We start from the raw sequence: 13,514 nt of genomic DNA, 5'->3' as shown, positions 1-13,514 counted from the left end.
AGGGTTATAGTTAAGGGTTTGGGTTAGCAGTTATGGCGCAGGGTTTTGGTTAGAGTTAAGGGTTGGGGTTCACAGTTAGGGTTGGGGTTAAGAGTTTGGGTTAGGGTTTGGATTGGGTTAGGGTTAAGGGTTTGGGTTAGGGTTATAGTTAAGGGTTTGGGTTAGCAGTTATGGCGCAGGGTTTTGGTTAGAGTTAAGGGTTGGGGTTCACAGTTAGGGTTGGGGTTAAGAGTTTGGGTTAGGGTTTGGATTGGGTTTGGGTTAGGCTTCGCAGTTAGGGCTAAGGGTTTGGGTTAGCGGTTATGGCTCAGGGTTTTGGTTAGAGTGAAGGGTTGGGGTTAAGGGTTAGGGTTAAGGGTTTGGGTTAGGCTTCGCAGTTAGGGCTAAGGGTTTGGGTTAGCGGTTATGGCTCAGGATTTTGGTTAGAGTCAAGGGTTGGGGTTAAGGGTTAGGGTTAAGGGTTTGGGTTAGGGTTAAGTGTTTGGGTTAGAAGTTGGGGCTCAGGGTTTTGGTTAGAGTTAAGGGTTTTGATTAGCAGTTAGGGTTAAGGGTTTGGGTTAGCAGTTAAGGCTAAGGGTTTTGGTTAGAGTTAAGGCTTTGGGTTAGCGGTTAGGGTTAGCTGTTAGGGCTAAGGGTTTTTGTTAGAGTTAAGGCTAAGGGTTTTGGTTAGAGTTAAGGGTTTTGGTTAGAGTTAAGGGTTTGGATTAGTGGTTAGGGTTAAGGGTTTGGGTTATCTGTTAAGGTTAAGGGTTTTGGTTAGAGTTAAGGGTTTGTTTTGGGGTTAGTGGTTAGCGGTTGGGGCTATCAATTAGAGTTATGGCTTTCGGTTTAGCCACAAGGGTTAAGGGTTTGGATTAGGGATATTTCAGCAGTGGTGTTTGACTTCCTGTCAAACAGCACAGCAGACGTCCTTATAGGAGCCAAGCAATAGAAATGGATGATGTTTGGTTGTTGACGTTGTTGCCAGGGAAAGTCATTTCCCAGCATGGATGTGTCATCAAAACTGTGATTGAAGAAGTCCCAGCTGTGAAGGAAAGCAACGTTTTCCACGTGCTACATCAGAGAGCGGGATAATGCACCGCGGGCGTTTTGATGCTCCTCCCCTCTCACCTCCTGCCACCTCCTGCATTCGCTCTTGGCTTCACAGAGAAAGGTCGCAAACAATGTCATCCATGATCACAGGGACGTCCACGTGAACATATATAATTATATACGGACAGCAGCACCAGACGGCTTTAGCTGCCCGACTGGGACTCCGAGGTTGTATGAATAAATCACCATTAAGGACTCCAGTATGTTCTCCGTACCTCCACAGGAACAAACTTTACACCTCAAAGTCAGGAAAATGGACCGGAAAGGATTTTCATCGTATCCTGACTTGAAAATGACAGCATTGATCCTACGTTCTCCTGTGACCAGGTCCAAGGACCCTTGGCCAGGATACTGAACCTCCAGTTTCTCCTGATGCTGTCATCATCATCCATGGGAACCGGGATTGCAGTCATGGAAGACTAAATGAATTCTAAAATATTTACATTTGCTGAGCTGAACTCAGGATGTTTACATTTAAAAATAAAAAAAAAAGTTGTCAATGAATGGTTTGAGCCCCATAAGCCTCCCGCCATCTGGTATCCCAGGAAGAAAAGGACGCAGGGAGGAAGCCAACCTGCCAGGGACAAAGATTGCAGGCCTTTGTGATAAAGCTAAAACTAATCCCTCGCCGTTGGATAAGCTTGGATCCTTGATGGGGGCGGCTCAGGTTAGCCATGACATGTCACAGCTTTTTGGAAGGTTCACCAAAAAACAACCCGTGACGTCAGGGAGCGTGCAGTTAGAGTTTAACGTACACTTTAAAAACAACTATTTGCATAAAAATAGACATAAGACATAAAAATAAAAGACATAAAAATAGACATAAGACATAAAAATAAAAGACATAAAAATAGACATAAGACATAAAAATAAAAGACATAAAAATAAAAGACATAAAAATAGACATAAGACATAAAAATAAAAGACATAAAAATAAAAGACATAAAAATAGACATAAGACATAAAAATAAAAGACATAAAAATAAAAGACATAAAAATAGACATAAAAATAGACATAAGACATAAAAATAAAAGACATAAAAATAAAAGACATAAAAATAGACATAAGACATAAAAATAAAAGACATAAAAATAAAAGACATAAAAATAGACATAAGACATAAAAATAAAAGACATAAAAATAGGACAAAGAATGGAATAAACGTAATGGGACACACCTCTTTCACTAATAAAGGTTTATGAAAAAAACCTTTACACAGAAGAACTACATCAATGGCGTAGTGACACCTCGCCACACTGGCTAGCTGCTAGCCAAGAGATGTTATCAATTACACTGAGCAACAAATTCCTCCTTTGGCTCAGGGTTTTTGTGTTAAGGGTTGGGGTTCACGGTTAGGGTTAAGGGTTTGGGTTGGGTTATAGTTAAGGGTTTGGGTTAAGGATTTGGGTTGGGTTAGGGTTAAGGCTTTGGGTTAGGCTTCGCAGTTAGGGCTAAGGATTTAGGTTAGTGGTTATGGCTCAGGGTTTTGGTTAGAGTTAAGGGTTGGGGTTCACAGTTAGGGTTAAGGGTTTGGGTTGGGTTGGGTTATAGTTTAGGGTTTGGGTTAAGGGTTTGGGTAGGGTTAGGGTTAAGGATTTGGGTTAGGCTTTGCAGTTAGGGCTAAGGATTTAAGTTAGTGGTTATGGCTCAGGGTTTTGGTTAGAGTTAAGGGTTGGGGTTCACAGTTAGGGTTATGGGTTTGGGTTGGGTTATAGTTAAGGATTTGGGTTGGGTTAGAGTTAAGGGCTTGGGTAAGAGTTAAGGGTTGGGGTTCACGGTTAGGGTTAAGGGTTTGGGTTGGGTTGGGTTATAGTTTAGGGTTTGGGTTAAGGATTTGGGTTGGGTTAGGGTTAAGGCTTTGGGTTAGGCTTCGCAGTTAGGGCTAAGGATTTAGGTTAGTGGTTATGGCTCAGGGTTTTGGTTAGAGTTAAGGGTTGGGGTTCACAGGTAGGGTTAAGGGTTTGGGTTGGGTTATAGTTAAGGGTTTGGGTTAAGGATTTGGGTTGGGTTAGGGTTAAGGGTTTGGTTAAGAGTTAAGGGTTGGGGTTCACAGTTAGGGTTAAGGGTTTGGGTTGGGTTATAGTTTAGGGTTATAGTTAAGAGTTCATCAGTGGGGTTCATCGATGGGAACCGGGGTTGCTTTCATGGATGACTAAAGGAATTCAAAAAGAACTACATCAATGGCATAGTGACACCTCGCCACACTGGCTAGCTGCTAGCCAAGAGATGTTATCAATTACACTGAGCAACAAATTCCTCCATCCACGCCAAACCGCGCCCTTTTGTGTGATGCTATTTAACATGATGATGCGTTTAGGAGCCATTAAGGCCTCCCGTTTGTCGCTTCAAGGACGCGACCAGCAGAGGATTCGTCCCCCCAAATTTAATGGCTCATCCGAGCTTCCACTGAGCATCTGTGAGTCTGGCCGCTAGTTGGGCCAACAGGCCTCGTCTGGCTGAGGGGACTTTCAAAGTCAGCGAGCTCCTGAAGGACTTGGATCAAAAAGATTCAGTTTCACCTGCTCTCACCTTATAATGTATGTATGTAATCGATTAATTCATTAATTAATGATCATTAGAAAGGTCAGAGAAGAAATGGTCCCACTAAAAAGATGGCTAAATGTACTGCAAAAAAGGCCAGTAAGGATAATTCATAATGCCGCCTACAGAGAACATACTAACTCCTTATTTGTAAAATCACTAATACTACTTGTTTTGATTCTGAGTCGTGGTGTGGAGTTGGTGAACGAACGGGTCAAAAGAACTAGTTCTTTTTTGCGAACGAATGAACCGTTCATAAAATACCCGTTCAGTCTGCCGGCCGTTTTGTTCATGACCGACACAGCACGAGTTAGTGAGCTGTTGAGTCGGAACCAACGTGAACAGGAGTGAACGGACTGACTCGATACGGCTAACCGGGTATATGCAACCGGGTATATTCGGACCAATTGACCGAAATGAACGGCTCTTTTTACTGAATGAAGCGGAATGACTGAAATGAACGGTTTTTCCCACCACGAATTCCGAGTGAAGGCGTATCGACATGCAGTTCTTGTGTCGACGTATTTTTCGTGTTGATGTGATCGATGGCGTGGACACGTCATCCCAGCCCTCGTGTGGTCGCCATGTTGTTTATCTTATTTCATGGTGTGTTTTATTGGTTGCTAGCCGCTTGCTAGCCTATTTGACTCCGCCTTGCTGTGATGTCAACCACGATGACGCATCTTTTGTCTGAGACGGCCAGAATCATACCGTTTATATTGTAACAAAAAGTTGCCGCAAAGCATGCTGGGAGCCAGCATCACTCCCAGCATGCCTTGCGGCTAGAGTTACATTTGTAGCGTGTGTTTGCGCTGTGATTGTAGTTGGTGTTGTGTGTCGTTTTCACCATGAAGTCCAAGCTAATTAAGTCCAATTAAGAGATTGAAACTACGGTCCCGCGTTGAGAGCCGGGAGTTTGAGCCGACAAACCGCCGTCACAGTTTACGATCCCCGTTTAAGCTTCTACGATCAGGTTGGCAATATTGCAACACACCATGAAGTCAACACAAAACCAACGCGCCGCCATCCTGGTCGTGGTTGAATCCCGCCCACGACGGTCTGAAGTCCACACATTGTCCCGTGACTTCCCATGGTCATAGTCTTGTGGTTGTGGTGTCACCGTAGAGCGCCTCACTTAGTGTCTCCATCATCATAAGATCAAGTCTTGTCTGTAAGACGCCGTGGATGTCCAACTGTCCTGACGCAAGTCATTGTTGATCTCACTGTTGTAGGGCAAAGACTCTAGGGCCGCAGATAAGACTGTTGCCATGGTCCTGAAGGAGATACCCAGTAAGGCGTCGTCAGAAGGGAAGCCCCTCCTCACAGTGACTACCAAGGTGGGCACGACCGTTCCAGAACATCCCCCTGCCTCCTGTGTTGGTTGTGCAGACAAATGCAATCACAAAGCTTCCATTGCTAACCGATGCTAGCATACTCACAGCTATACATTGCCGGTGTGCGCTGTAGGGGGTCGGGGTGGGGCAAAATATGAATTCACATGATCGTGCTGTAATGCTATACTGACGTTTGACGTCCTTATACGTATGATTTAAGTTTCAACACGTACATTTCACTTTTCTTCATCTTGGGCTGCTCTGACGCTTATTTTAGGAAAGGATGGAGCTCATTTAGGAAGCGGCAGGAACGACGACAACAGTCATGTTTTCCTGGATTACAGTTAGATAATATTAGTTTATTAATTTTAATTATATTTATTTTTATTCTGGATTTATTTGTGTACTTATTTCAAGGTGTAACTCAAAGTTGTTTTTAGCCCCGAAATAAAATGCTAATGCTAATGCTAATGCTAATGCTAATGGTTTAATTTCATTTGAACATGCATCAGATTCCAATTGAGTGCATCCCATAATCAGTTCCTAGTTCCACATGTACTACTCCAAAAGGAGTAGGAAGAAGCAAAGCTTATTAAATCCTACCCCTCCATCTGATACTTACAATCACTAACTCTTACATTTGTTCACTTCCTGCTTTCTTAATTTAATTTAATTTAATTTAATTTAATTTAATTTAATTTAATTTAATTTAATTTAATTTAATTTAATTTAATTTAATTTAATTTAATTTAATTTAATTTAATTTAATTTAATTTAATTTTTGTCCCGTAGCGAAGTACTCGGTGATATGAGCATCCAATGACATAATGGGTACCATAGTAAGTGTCAATATCGTGATAGTGTTGCTGCTGGATGTTCATAGTATCTGAGTGGTACTGTAAGTGGTACTGTAAGTTTGTTTTCCTTTCCAAAAGATGAAGTTTTGGTAATGGTAATGGTTTAATTTCATTTGAATATGCATCAGATTACAATTGAGTGCACTTTTAATTTGTTTTATATTTTTACATATTTAAAAAATGTTTTTATATATTTTTAAATATTAAAAAAATATTTTACAAATATTTTAAAAATATTTTTAATTATTTTTATTTTATTTGTATTTTATTCTCACATACCAAAGTACTGTGTGATATGAGCATCCAATGCCATAATGTGTACCATAGTGCGTGTCAATATAGTGATATATATAGCACATCATGACTGGTTCAAGACTCTTCATCCTTGGATTTAGCAAACATCAACTGCTTGTATTGTTTCTTCAATTGGCTCATCGTTGTGCATTGTTTGATTCCCTTACTCAATCCATTCCATAGTTTGATTCCACATACTGAAATGCTATGGCTAGCATAACGTAGTCCTAGCATAGAAGTGTTTCAAATGTACTTCTTCCCTGAGATCATATTTCTCCTCTCTTGTAGAGAAGTATTGGATGACATTTTTAGCTAATTGCTTATTTTTAGCCTTATGCATTATTTTAGCTGTTTGAACATGAACTATAGCAGCAAGTTGTTGTCCACGCCATCGATGACATCAACACAAAAAATACGTCGACACAAGAACTGCATGTCGATACGCCTTCACTCGGAATTCGTGGTGGGAAAACCGTTCATTTCAGTCATTCCGCTTCATTCAGTAAAAAGAGCCGTTCATTTCGGTCAATTGGTCCGAATATACCCGGTTGCATATACCCGGTTAGCCGTATCGAGTCAGTCCGTTAACTCATGTTCACGTTGGTTCCGACTCAACAGCTCACTAACTCGTGCTGTGTCGGTCATGAACAAAACGGCTGGCGGACTGAACGGGTATTTTATGAACGGTTCATTCATTCGCAAAAAAGAACTAGTTCTTTTGACCCGTTCGTTCACCAACTCCACACCACGACTCAGAATCAAAACAAGTAGTATTAGTGATTTTACAAATAAGGAGTTAGTATGTTCTCTGTAGGCGGCATTATGAATTATCCTTACTGGCCTTTTTTGCAGTACATTTAGCCAGTGAAGATTGCTTTTATAGTTATTAGCCCATATTTCCACACAATAAGTAAGATATGGTAGAACCAGAGGGCAAAATTAAACAAAAAAAAAGTAAAAGATAAACAGAATTTTTAAATTTGATCCTAATAAAAATAAACAATACGATGTCTTGGCGTTCAAGTCCACGAAGTGCTAAATGTTCACATGGCCTCCATGAAAGTCATGTTCTAATTCCCACGTCAGTATTTATTGTCTAGGAATGTTTCCAGGAGGGATTAGATTACCCAGGGGGTCAATGCACATTTAATCTGGCTAATCAAGTCTCATAAACCTCCTCATTAACTTTTAACACATCATAAGTGCCTCACACACACACACACACACACACACACCTGTACTAACGCTTGGTTGCTTCATTCCTTGATTGCTTAGGTAAAGTGTGTGTGTGTTGTGTCATCTTGTCTTTGTGTCCGATCCAATAAGCGGAAGCATGCTTTATATTGGATTGAATTCCTAATGTGTCATGTGATAAGCTGCCATCCAACCAGGATGCTTGTCCATCACGGAAGGCTTTTGGATGCGGTGCAGCGTCCTTCCAAGCTACACCATGCTCATTAACAACAGGGAATGTTCTAGAGATGTGCGAGTCATGAACGAGTCGCTGGACTGACTGAACAGGGACCCACCAGCATTAGTCTCCATGAACTTGCTGACGTGGTCCCACCTGCTACCGATAACCATGTTTAAAAACAGACATTATTATATATTATTATATAATACCATGTACTAGCTGTCACTCAATGTGCAACACTTACATGCTAGGACCACACCCCAGTTTCACATGTTTCACTGACTCACGGGTGCTCCATGAAGACTCCAGTTAACTGACTCACGGGTGCTCCATGAAGACTCCAGTTAACTGACTCACGGGTGCTCCATGAAGACTCCAGTTAACTGACTCACGGGTGCTCCATGAAGACTCCAGTTAACTGACTCATGGGTGCTCCATGAAGACTCCAGTTAACTGACTCACGGGTGCTCCATGAAGACTCCAGTTAACTGACTCACGGGTGCTGGATGAAGACTCCAGTTAACTGACTCATGGGTGCTCCATGAAGACTCCAGTTAACTGACTCACGGGTGCTCCATGAAGACTCCAGTTAACTGACTCACGGGTGCTGGATGAAGACTCCAGTTAACTGACTCACGGGTGCTCCATGAAGACTCCAGTTTCACTGAGTCACGGGTACTTGACAAAGACTCCAGTTTCAGTGACTCACGGGTACTTGACAAAGACTCCAGTTTCAGTGACTCACGGGTACTTGACAAAGACTCCAGTTTCAGTGACTCACGGGTACTTGACAAAGACTCCAGTTTCACTGATACACGGGTACTTGACAAAGACTCCAGTTTCACTGACTCATGGGTACTTGACAAAGACTCCAGTTTCACTGACTCACGGGTACTTTACAAAGACTCCAGTTTCAGTGACTCACGGGTACTTGACAAAGACTCCAGTTTCACTGACTCACGGGTACTTGACAAAGACTCCAGTTTCACTGACTCACGGGTACTTGACAAAGACTCCAGTTTCACTGACTCACGGGTACTTGACAAAGACTCCAGTTTCACTGATGCACGGGTACTTGACAAAGACTCCAGTTTCAGTGACTCACGGGTACTTGACAAAGACTCCAGTATCACTGACTCACGGGTACTTGACAAAGACTCCAGTTGCACTGACTCACGGGTACTTGACAAAGACCCAAGTTTCAGTGACTCACAGGTACTTGACAAAGACTCCAGTTTCACTGACTCAGGGGTACTTGACAAAGACTCCAGTTTCAGTGACTCACGGGTACTTGACAAAGACTTGATTTGTCATGATAGGCTTCAGTTTCAATGTGGGCTATGCTAACAAACCTTTGTGAACATGAGCTAGTCAGCTAGTCAGCTAGTCAGCTAGTCAGCTAGTCAGCTAGTCAGCTAGTCAGCTAGTCCCAGGGCATTAGATAATAGATAATAGTTTCCATATTTGCTCCAAAAAAACATTTTTTTTTCTGTTTTTGGGCATTTGACCCTCCAGCCAACGAGGACTGGTGGAAGTCTCGTAGGGAAGCATCTGTTCCCAGGAAGACAGGAGTGTTGAACGTCAGGAGCTGCAACTTAATAATTCATGTTTGAACCTGAGGAAGCAAGAAAAACCAATCAGGTTGTTTGTACTTGGACTTAGCTTGCTCATGCTAACAAACTTTACCGTTGGACTTCCTACAAACTGCCCGATACACACACATATACACACACATACACACAAATACACACACATACACACACACACATACACACACATACACACAAAAGGACCCACAATCAGCACCCGTTGACGTTTGTGAACCACCAAAACAACCAAGCGGTAACCATGCTAGGTCGGGAACCTTTTTCGCTAAGTCGCATATTTTATTATTATTATTTTATGAGAGCCATATCCTATTTTTTATCCTATATTTATCCTAAATACAAGTAAATACATGCATTTTTTGGCAGGTCTCTGAATGTATTCCTTTTATTGTTTTATTGTTATATTGTTATACGCTATCCAATAATAAATAAAACACATCTTACCATTCATGCCATTTCTGGTGCTGCATGCTTTGGCATCGAACTCATCATCCATCCCATATTTGATTAAGGAGGAACGCTTTAGCCGCGTACGCTACCGTATTATTATTATTAAATAATAATCACATTTTGGTGTATGGATGAAAAAATGTCAAATAATAATAATCATCATCATAATGATATTATATAAAATAAAATAAAATAAAATAAAATAAAATAAAATTAAATTAAATTAAATTAAATTAAATTAAATTAAATTAAATTAAATTAAATTAAATTAAATTAAATTAAATTAAATTAAATTAAAACAAAACTATATTAAGAAAGCAGGAAGTGAACAAATGTAAGAGTTAGTGATTGTAAAAGTACCAGATGGAGGGGTAGGATTTAATAAGCTTTGCTTCTTCCTACTCCTTTTGGACATGTGGAACTGGGAACTGATTATGGGATGCACTCAATTGGAATCTGATGCATGTTCAAATGAAATTAAACCATTATCATTAGCATTAGCATTAGCATTAGCATTAGCATTAGCATAGATGTAAAGTGGTGCAGGATGCTTCCCAGCGTTTACACAATAAGAGTAATAAATTGATGAAGAATGTTCCCACAATGATCTAGGCCAAGAGACATCTCCAAAGGTCGCAGCAGCAGGTGTTCGAGTCCCCAGCAGAGCCAAGGCATTTTCAGGTTGAGCAAACATCTGATAATTGATTCCCATGCTGGCTTTTTTTTCCATGAAAATGAAATAAAGCGTTGAAAATAAGGAAAGGATGCAAGAGCTTCCAGGAAAAGGATAGAAATGTTAGTAGAAAGAACATCAAATCTCAGAAAGAGCAAAGGATGAAAAACATGATGAATAATATTGAATGCAATCTGAAGGTAAAACCGGATCAAATATCGTCAGCGCCCGCCTGCCTGGTCCCGTCCCTCACCAGGCCTGTGGGTTTTATCCCAAACTTTACGTAACATCACCTCGGAAGCTGTGAGGAGTTCAGGCGGCTCCCTTGACAGCAACATCCCAGCATCTCCCGAGTAAAGCTCAGCGACGCAATTAGCGCAAGTTTTCCATGACATCATTGACTCCATTCCTCCTGAAAGCAGCGGCAGGCAAAATGTCAAGTCAAGGTGCCTTGCTTGGAGGCGCTACAGGAAAGGACAAACTCCTTGCAGAGATAGCGCTAGCGCTGGCGCTCTCGCTGCTAATTGCTGTTTGCACCCTGCACCACCTCACAAAAAATAATTATTGGAACGCTGAAGAGATGACTTCAAGGCTCGCCCCCCCATGTGAACCCCCCCTTCCAATTTGCAATAACCCGGCCGTTGCACTCCCAATGGCCGTCACTCACTGGCGACGCCGTCCAGGTTTAAGCCCTAAAGTATGAGTACGAGTACGCCTCACACACGTACTAAACACATTCATTAACGCAGAACATGGATGCTGCATTCAAGGACACAAACTACATCAGTGATGCATAAGGCACATATTTATAGCTTTTTTTCATTTTTAAATAAATGATACAAATATCTCACATTGACTCATTTTCAATGTATAGGAACTGCTTTACTGCTTTAGAGACTTCTTGACATGAAATAACACCCCTATAGTCACCTATACACTCATATTACCCAATACAGCAGATATAAAAGGAGGATAAGACCTAGAAAACCTGTCTACTGCATTCTAAATACACTTTTTTATATCATTAGAGCACTCCGGACATGAAATAACACCCCTATAGTCACCTTTACACTCCTATTACCCAATATAGCAGATATAAGAGGAAAATAAGTCCTAGAAAACCTGTCTACTGCATTTTAAATACACTTTTTTGTATCATTAGAGCCCTGCGGACATGAAATAACACCCCTATAGTCACCTTTACACTCCTATTACCCAATATAGCAGATATAACAGAAAATAAGACCTAGCAAACCTGTCTACTGCATTCTAAATACACTTTTTTACATCATTAGAGCACTCCTGACCTGCAATAACACCCCTATAGTCACCTTTACACTCCTATTACCCAATATATCAGATATAAGAGGGAAATAAGACATAGAAAACCTGTCTACTGCATTCTAAATACACTTTTTTATATCATTAGAGCCCTCCGGACATGAAATAACACCCCTATAGTCACCTTTACACTCCTATTACCCAATATAGTAGACATATGTATTTAGAAGGTTGTAAACAGGTTCTATGCTGTTACTTTGGAGTATGAGGTGGAACGTTTGATTGAGTTCTTCCCGCCAGTTGTCATGTACGTTTTGTAAAGATCCAGCGTTGGCTGGTGGTAGTTGATGGTAGTTGGTGGTAGCTGGTGGTAGCTGGTGGTAGCTGGTGGTAGCTGGTGGTAGCTGATGGTAGCTGATGGTAGCTGGTGGTAGTTGGTGGTAGCTGATGGTAGCTGATGGTAGCTGATGGTAGCTGGTGGTAGCTGATGGTAGCTGATGGTAGCTGGTGGTAGCTGGTGGTAGCTGGTGGTAGCTGATGGTAGCTGGTGGTAGCTGATGGTAGCTGATGGTAGCTGGTGGTAGCTGATGGTAGCTGATGGTAGCTGATGGTAGCTGGTGGTAGCTGGTGGTAGCTGATGGTAGCTGGTGGTAGCTGGTGGTAGCTGATGGTAGCTGATGGTAGCTGGTGGTAGTTGATGGTAGCTGATGGTAGCTGGTGGTAGCTGGTGGTAGCTGGTGGTAGCTGGTGGTAGCTGGTGGTAGCTGGTGGTAGCTGGTGGTAGCTGATGGTAGCTGGTGGTAGCTGGTGGTAGCTGATGGTAGCTGATGGTAGCTGGTGGTAGCTGATGGTAGCTGGTGGTAGCTGATGGTAGTTGATGGTAGCTGATGGTAGCTGATGGTAGCTGATGGTAGCTGGTGGTAGCTGATGGTAGCTGATGGTAGCTGATGGTAGCTGGTGTCCAACATTAATATAAAGTCAAGTTTTTATTCTAACACAGCACAAACTCTAATTACCTGTGCTGGGTCATCTTTTTGCAGCGTGGCAAAAACTCTTTGGGAACACACTAACGACCTTTCTGTTGATATATTTACAGACGCCCCCCCCCCGCCCCCGCCCCCCCGCCCCCCTCTGTGTTTTTAGCAGGGCAGCAACATTATCTTTGTGAAGCATAAATCCATCCAATGGTGTACTAGATCCTCACTATCATGACTTCCTGTATAATTAAGCATTGTGTGCTAATGGTGATTCATTAAAATTCTCTATGCAAATTCAACCTGGGGGGGGGGGGGGGGGGTATTGGGGGGGGGGCAACACCAGCAAATGTCAAGGTTCCTCCATGCCAAGCACACAAGCTGACACCACCGCTTCCCTCCTTCCTCCGGGACCAAATTGGCTGGTGGCTCCTGCAATCACGAAGCAGCCATTGGCCTCCCGGAGCGTCGGAGCGTCGGAGCGTCGGAGCGTCGCACAAATGAATTGGACTCCACTGGAAGTCCGGTTCAACAGAACACAAAAAAAACGCTTTTCATGAAAAGGAAGATGTCGGGTGATTGGTGTTCTTACGTCTACTTTATTTTACACACAGCCAAGCTCATCCTGGACCTGAGGGGTGACTCCCTACTTCGTTAGCTAACGCTCCCAAAGTCACGTCTTCACGGCGTTCCCCCTCGGAATTCTTATTTACTGTCCAAATCATCTACTCTTCTCCTCCATGGTGTGTACTTGTTGTTTAGCTTCTCCTGCTACACACGTGGACCTCATTCAGTACCTGTCTTACCCACTTCCTGTACTACTCCGCTACTTTAAGAGGTGGCCGTTACTACAAAGTTTGGTATGGAGCCGATACCAAGTGGATACAAGGCCAGTATCGCTGATATAACCCTATATAGTATCACATATTTTGCACTTTGACTGCTACTAGGAGTGGGCAGTACTGCAACCGTTGGAATCGGTCCGATATCAGCTAC

At 42.3% G+C, this 13,514-nt stretch overlaps 1 protein-coding gene across 4 annotated transcripts in view; it reads left to right on the top strand.

Annotated features, from left to right (window-relative positions):
• Window positions 1–13,514, top strand: part of pex5la (peroxisomal biogenesis factor 5-like a) — a 98,365-nt gene that overhangs the window by 45,899 nt on the left and 38,952 nt on the right. For 3 of the 4 annotated variants that reach the window (XM_058072422.1, XM_058072420.1, XM_058072419.1), the window contains exon 2: window positions 4,867–4,971. The exons of the other annotated variant lie outside the window; for it this stretch is intronic. In XM_058072422.1, coding sequence (XP_057928405.1) covers window positions 4,867–4,971 — 105 coding nt within the window. The remainder of the gene's footprint in view (window positions 1–4,866; window positions 4,972–13,514) is intronic. 4 annotated transcript variants of the gene reach the window in all.

The sequence above is a fragment of the Doryrhamphus excisus genome, chromosome 5 (assembly GCF_030265055.1).
Source record: "Doryrhamphus excisus isolate RoL2022-K1 chromosome 5, RoL_Dexc_1.0, whole genome shotgun sequence".
Taxonomy (NCBI): Eukaryota; Metazoa; Chordata; class Actinopteri; order Syngnathiformes; family Syngnathidae; genus Doryrhamphus; species Doryrhamphus excisus.
Note: the sequence above shows the minus strand (reverse complement) of the source record. Positions and strands in the feature narration are given on the sequence as shown.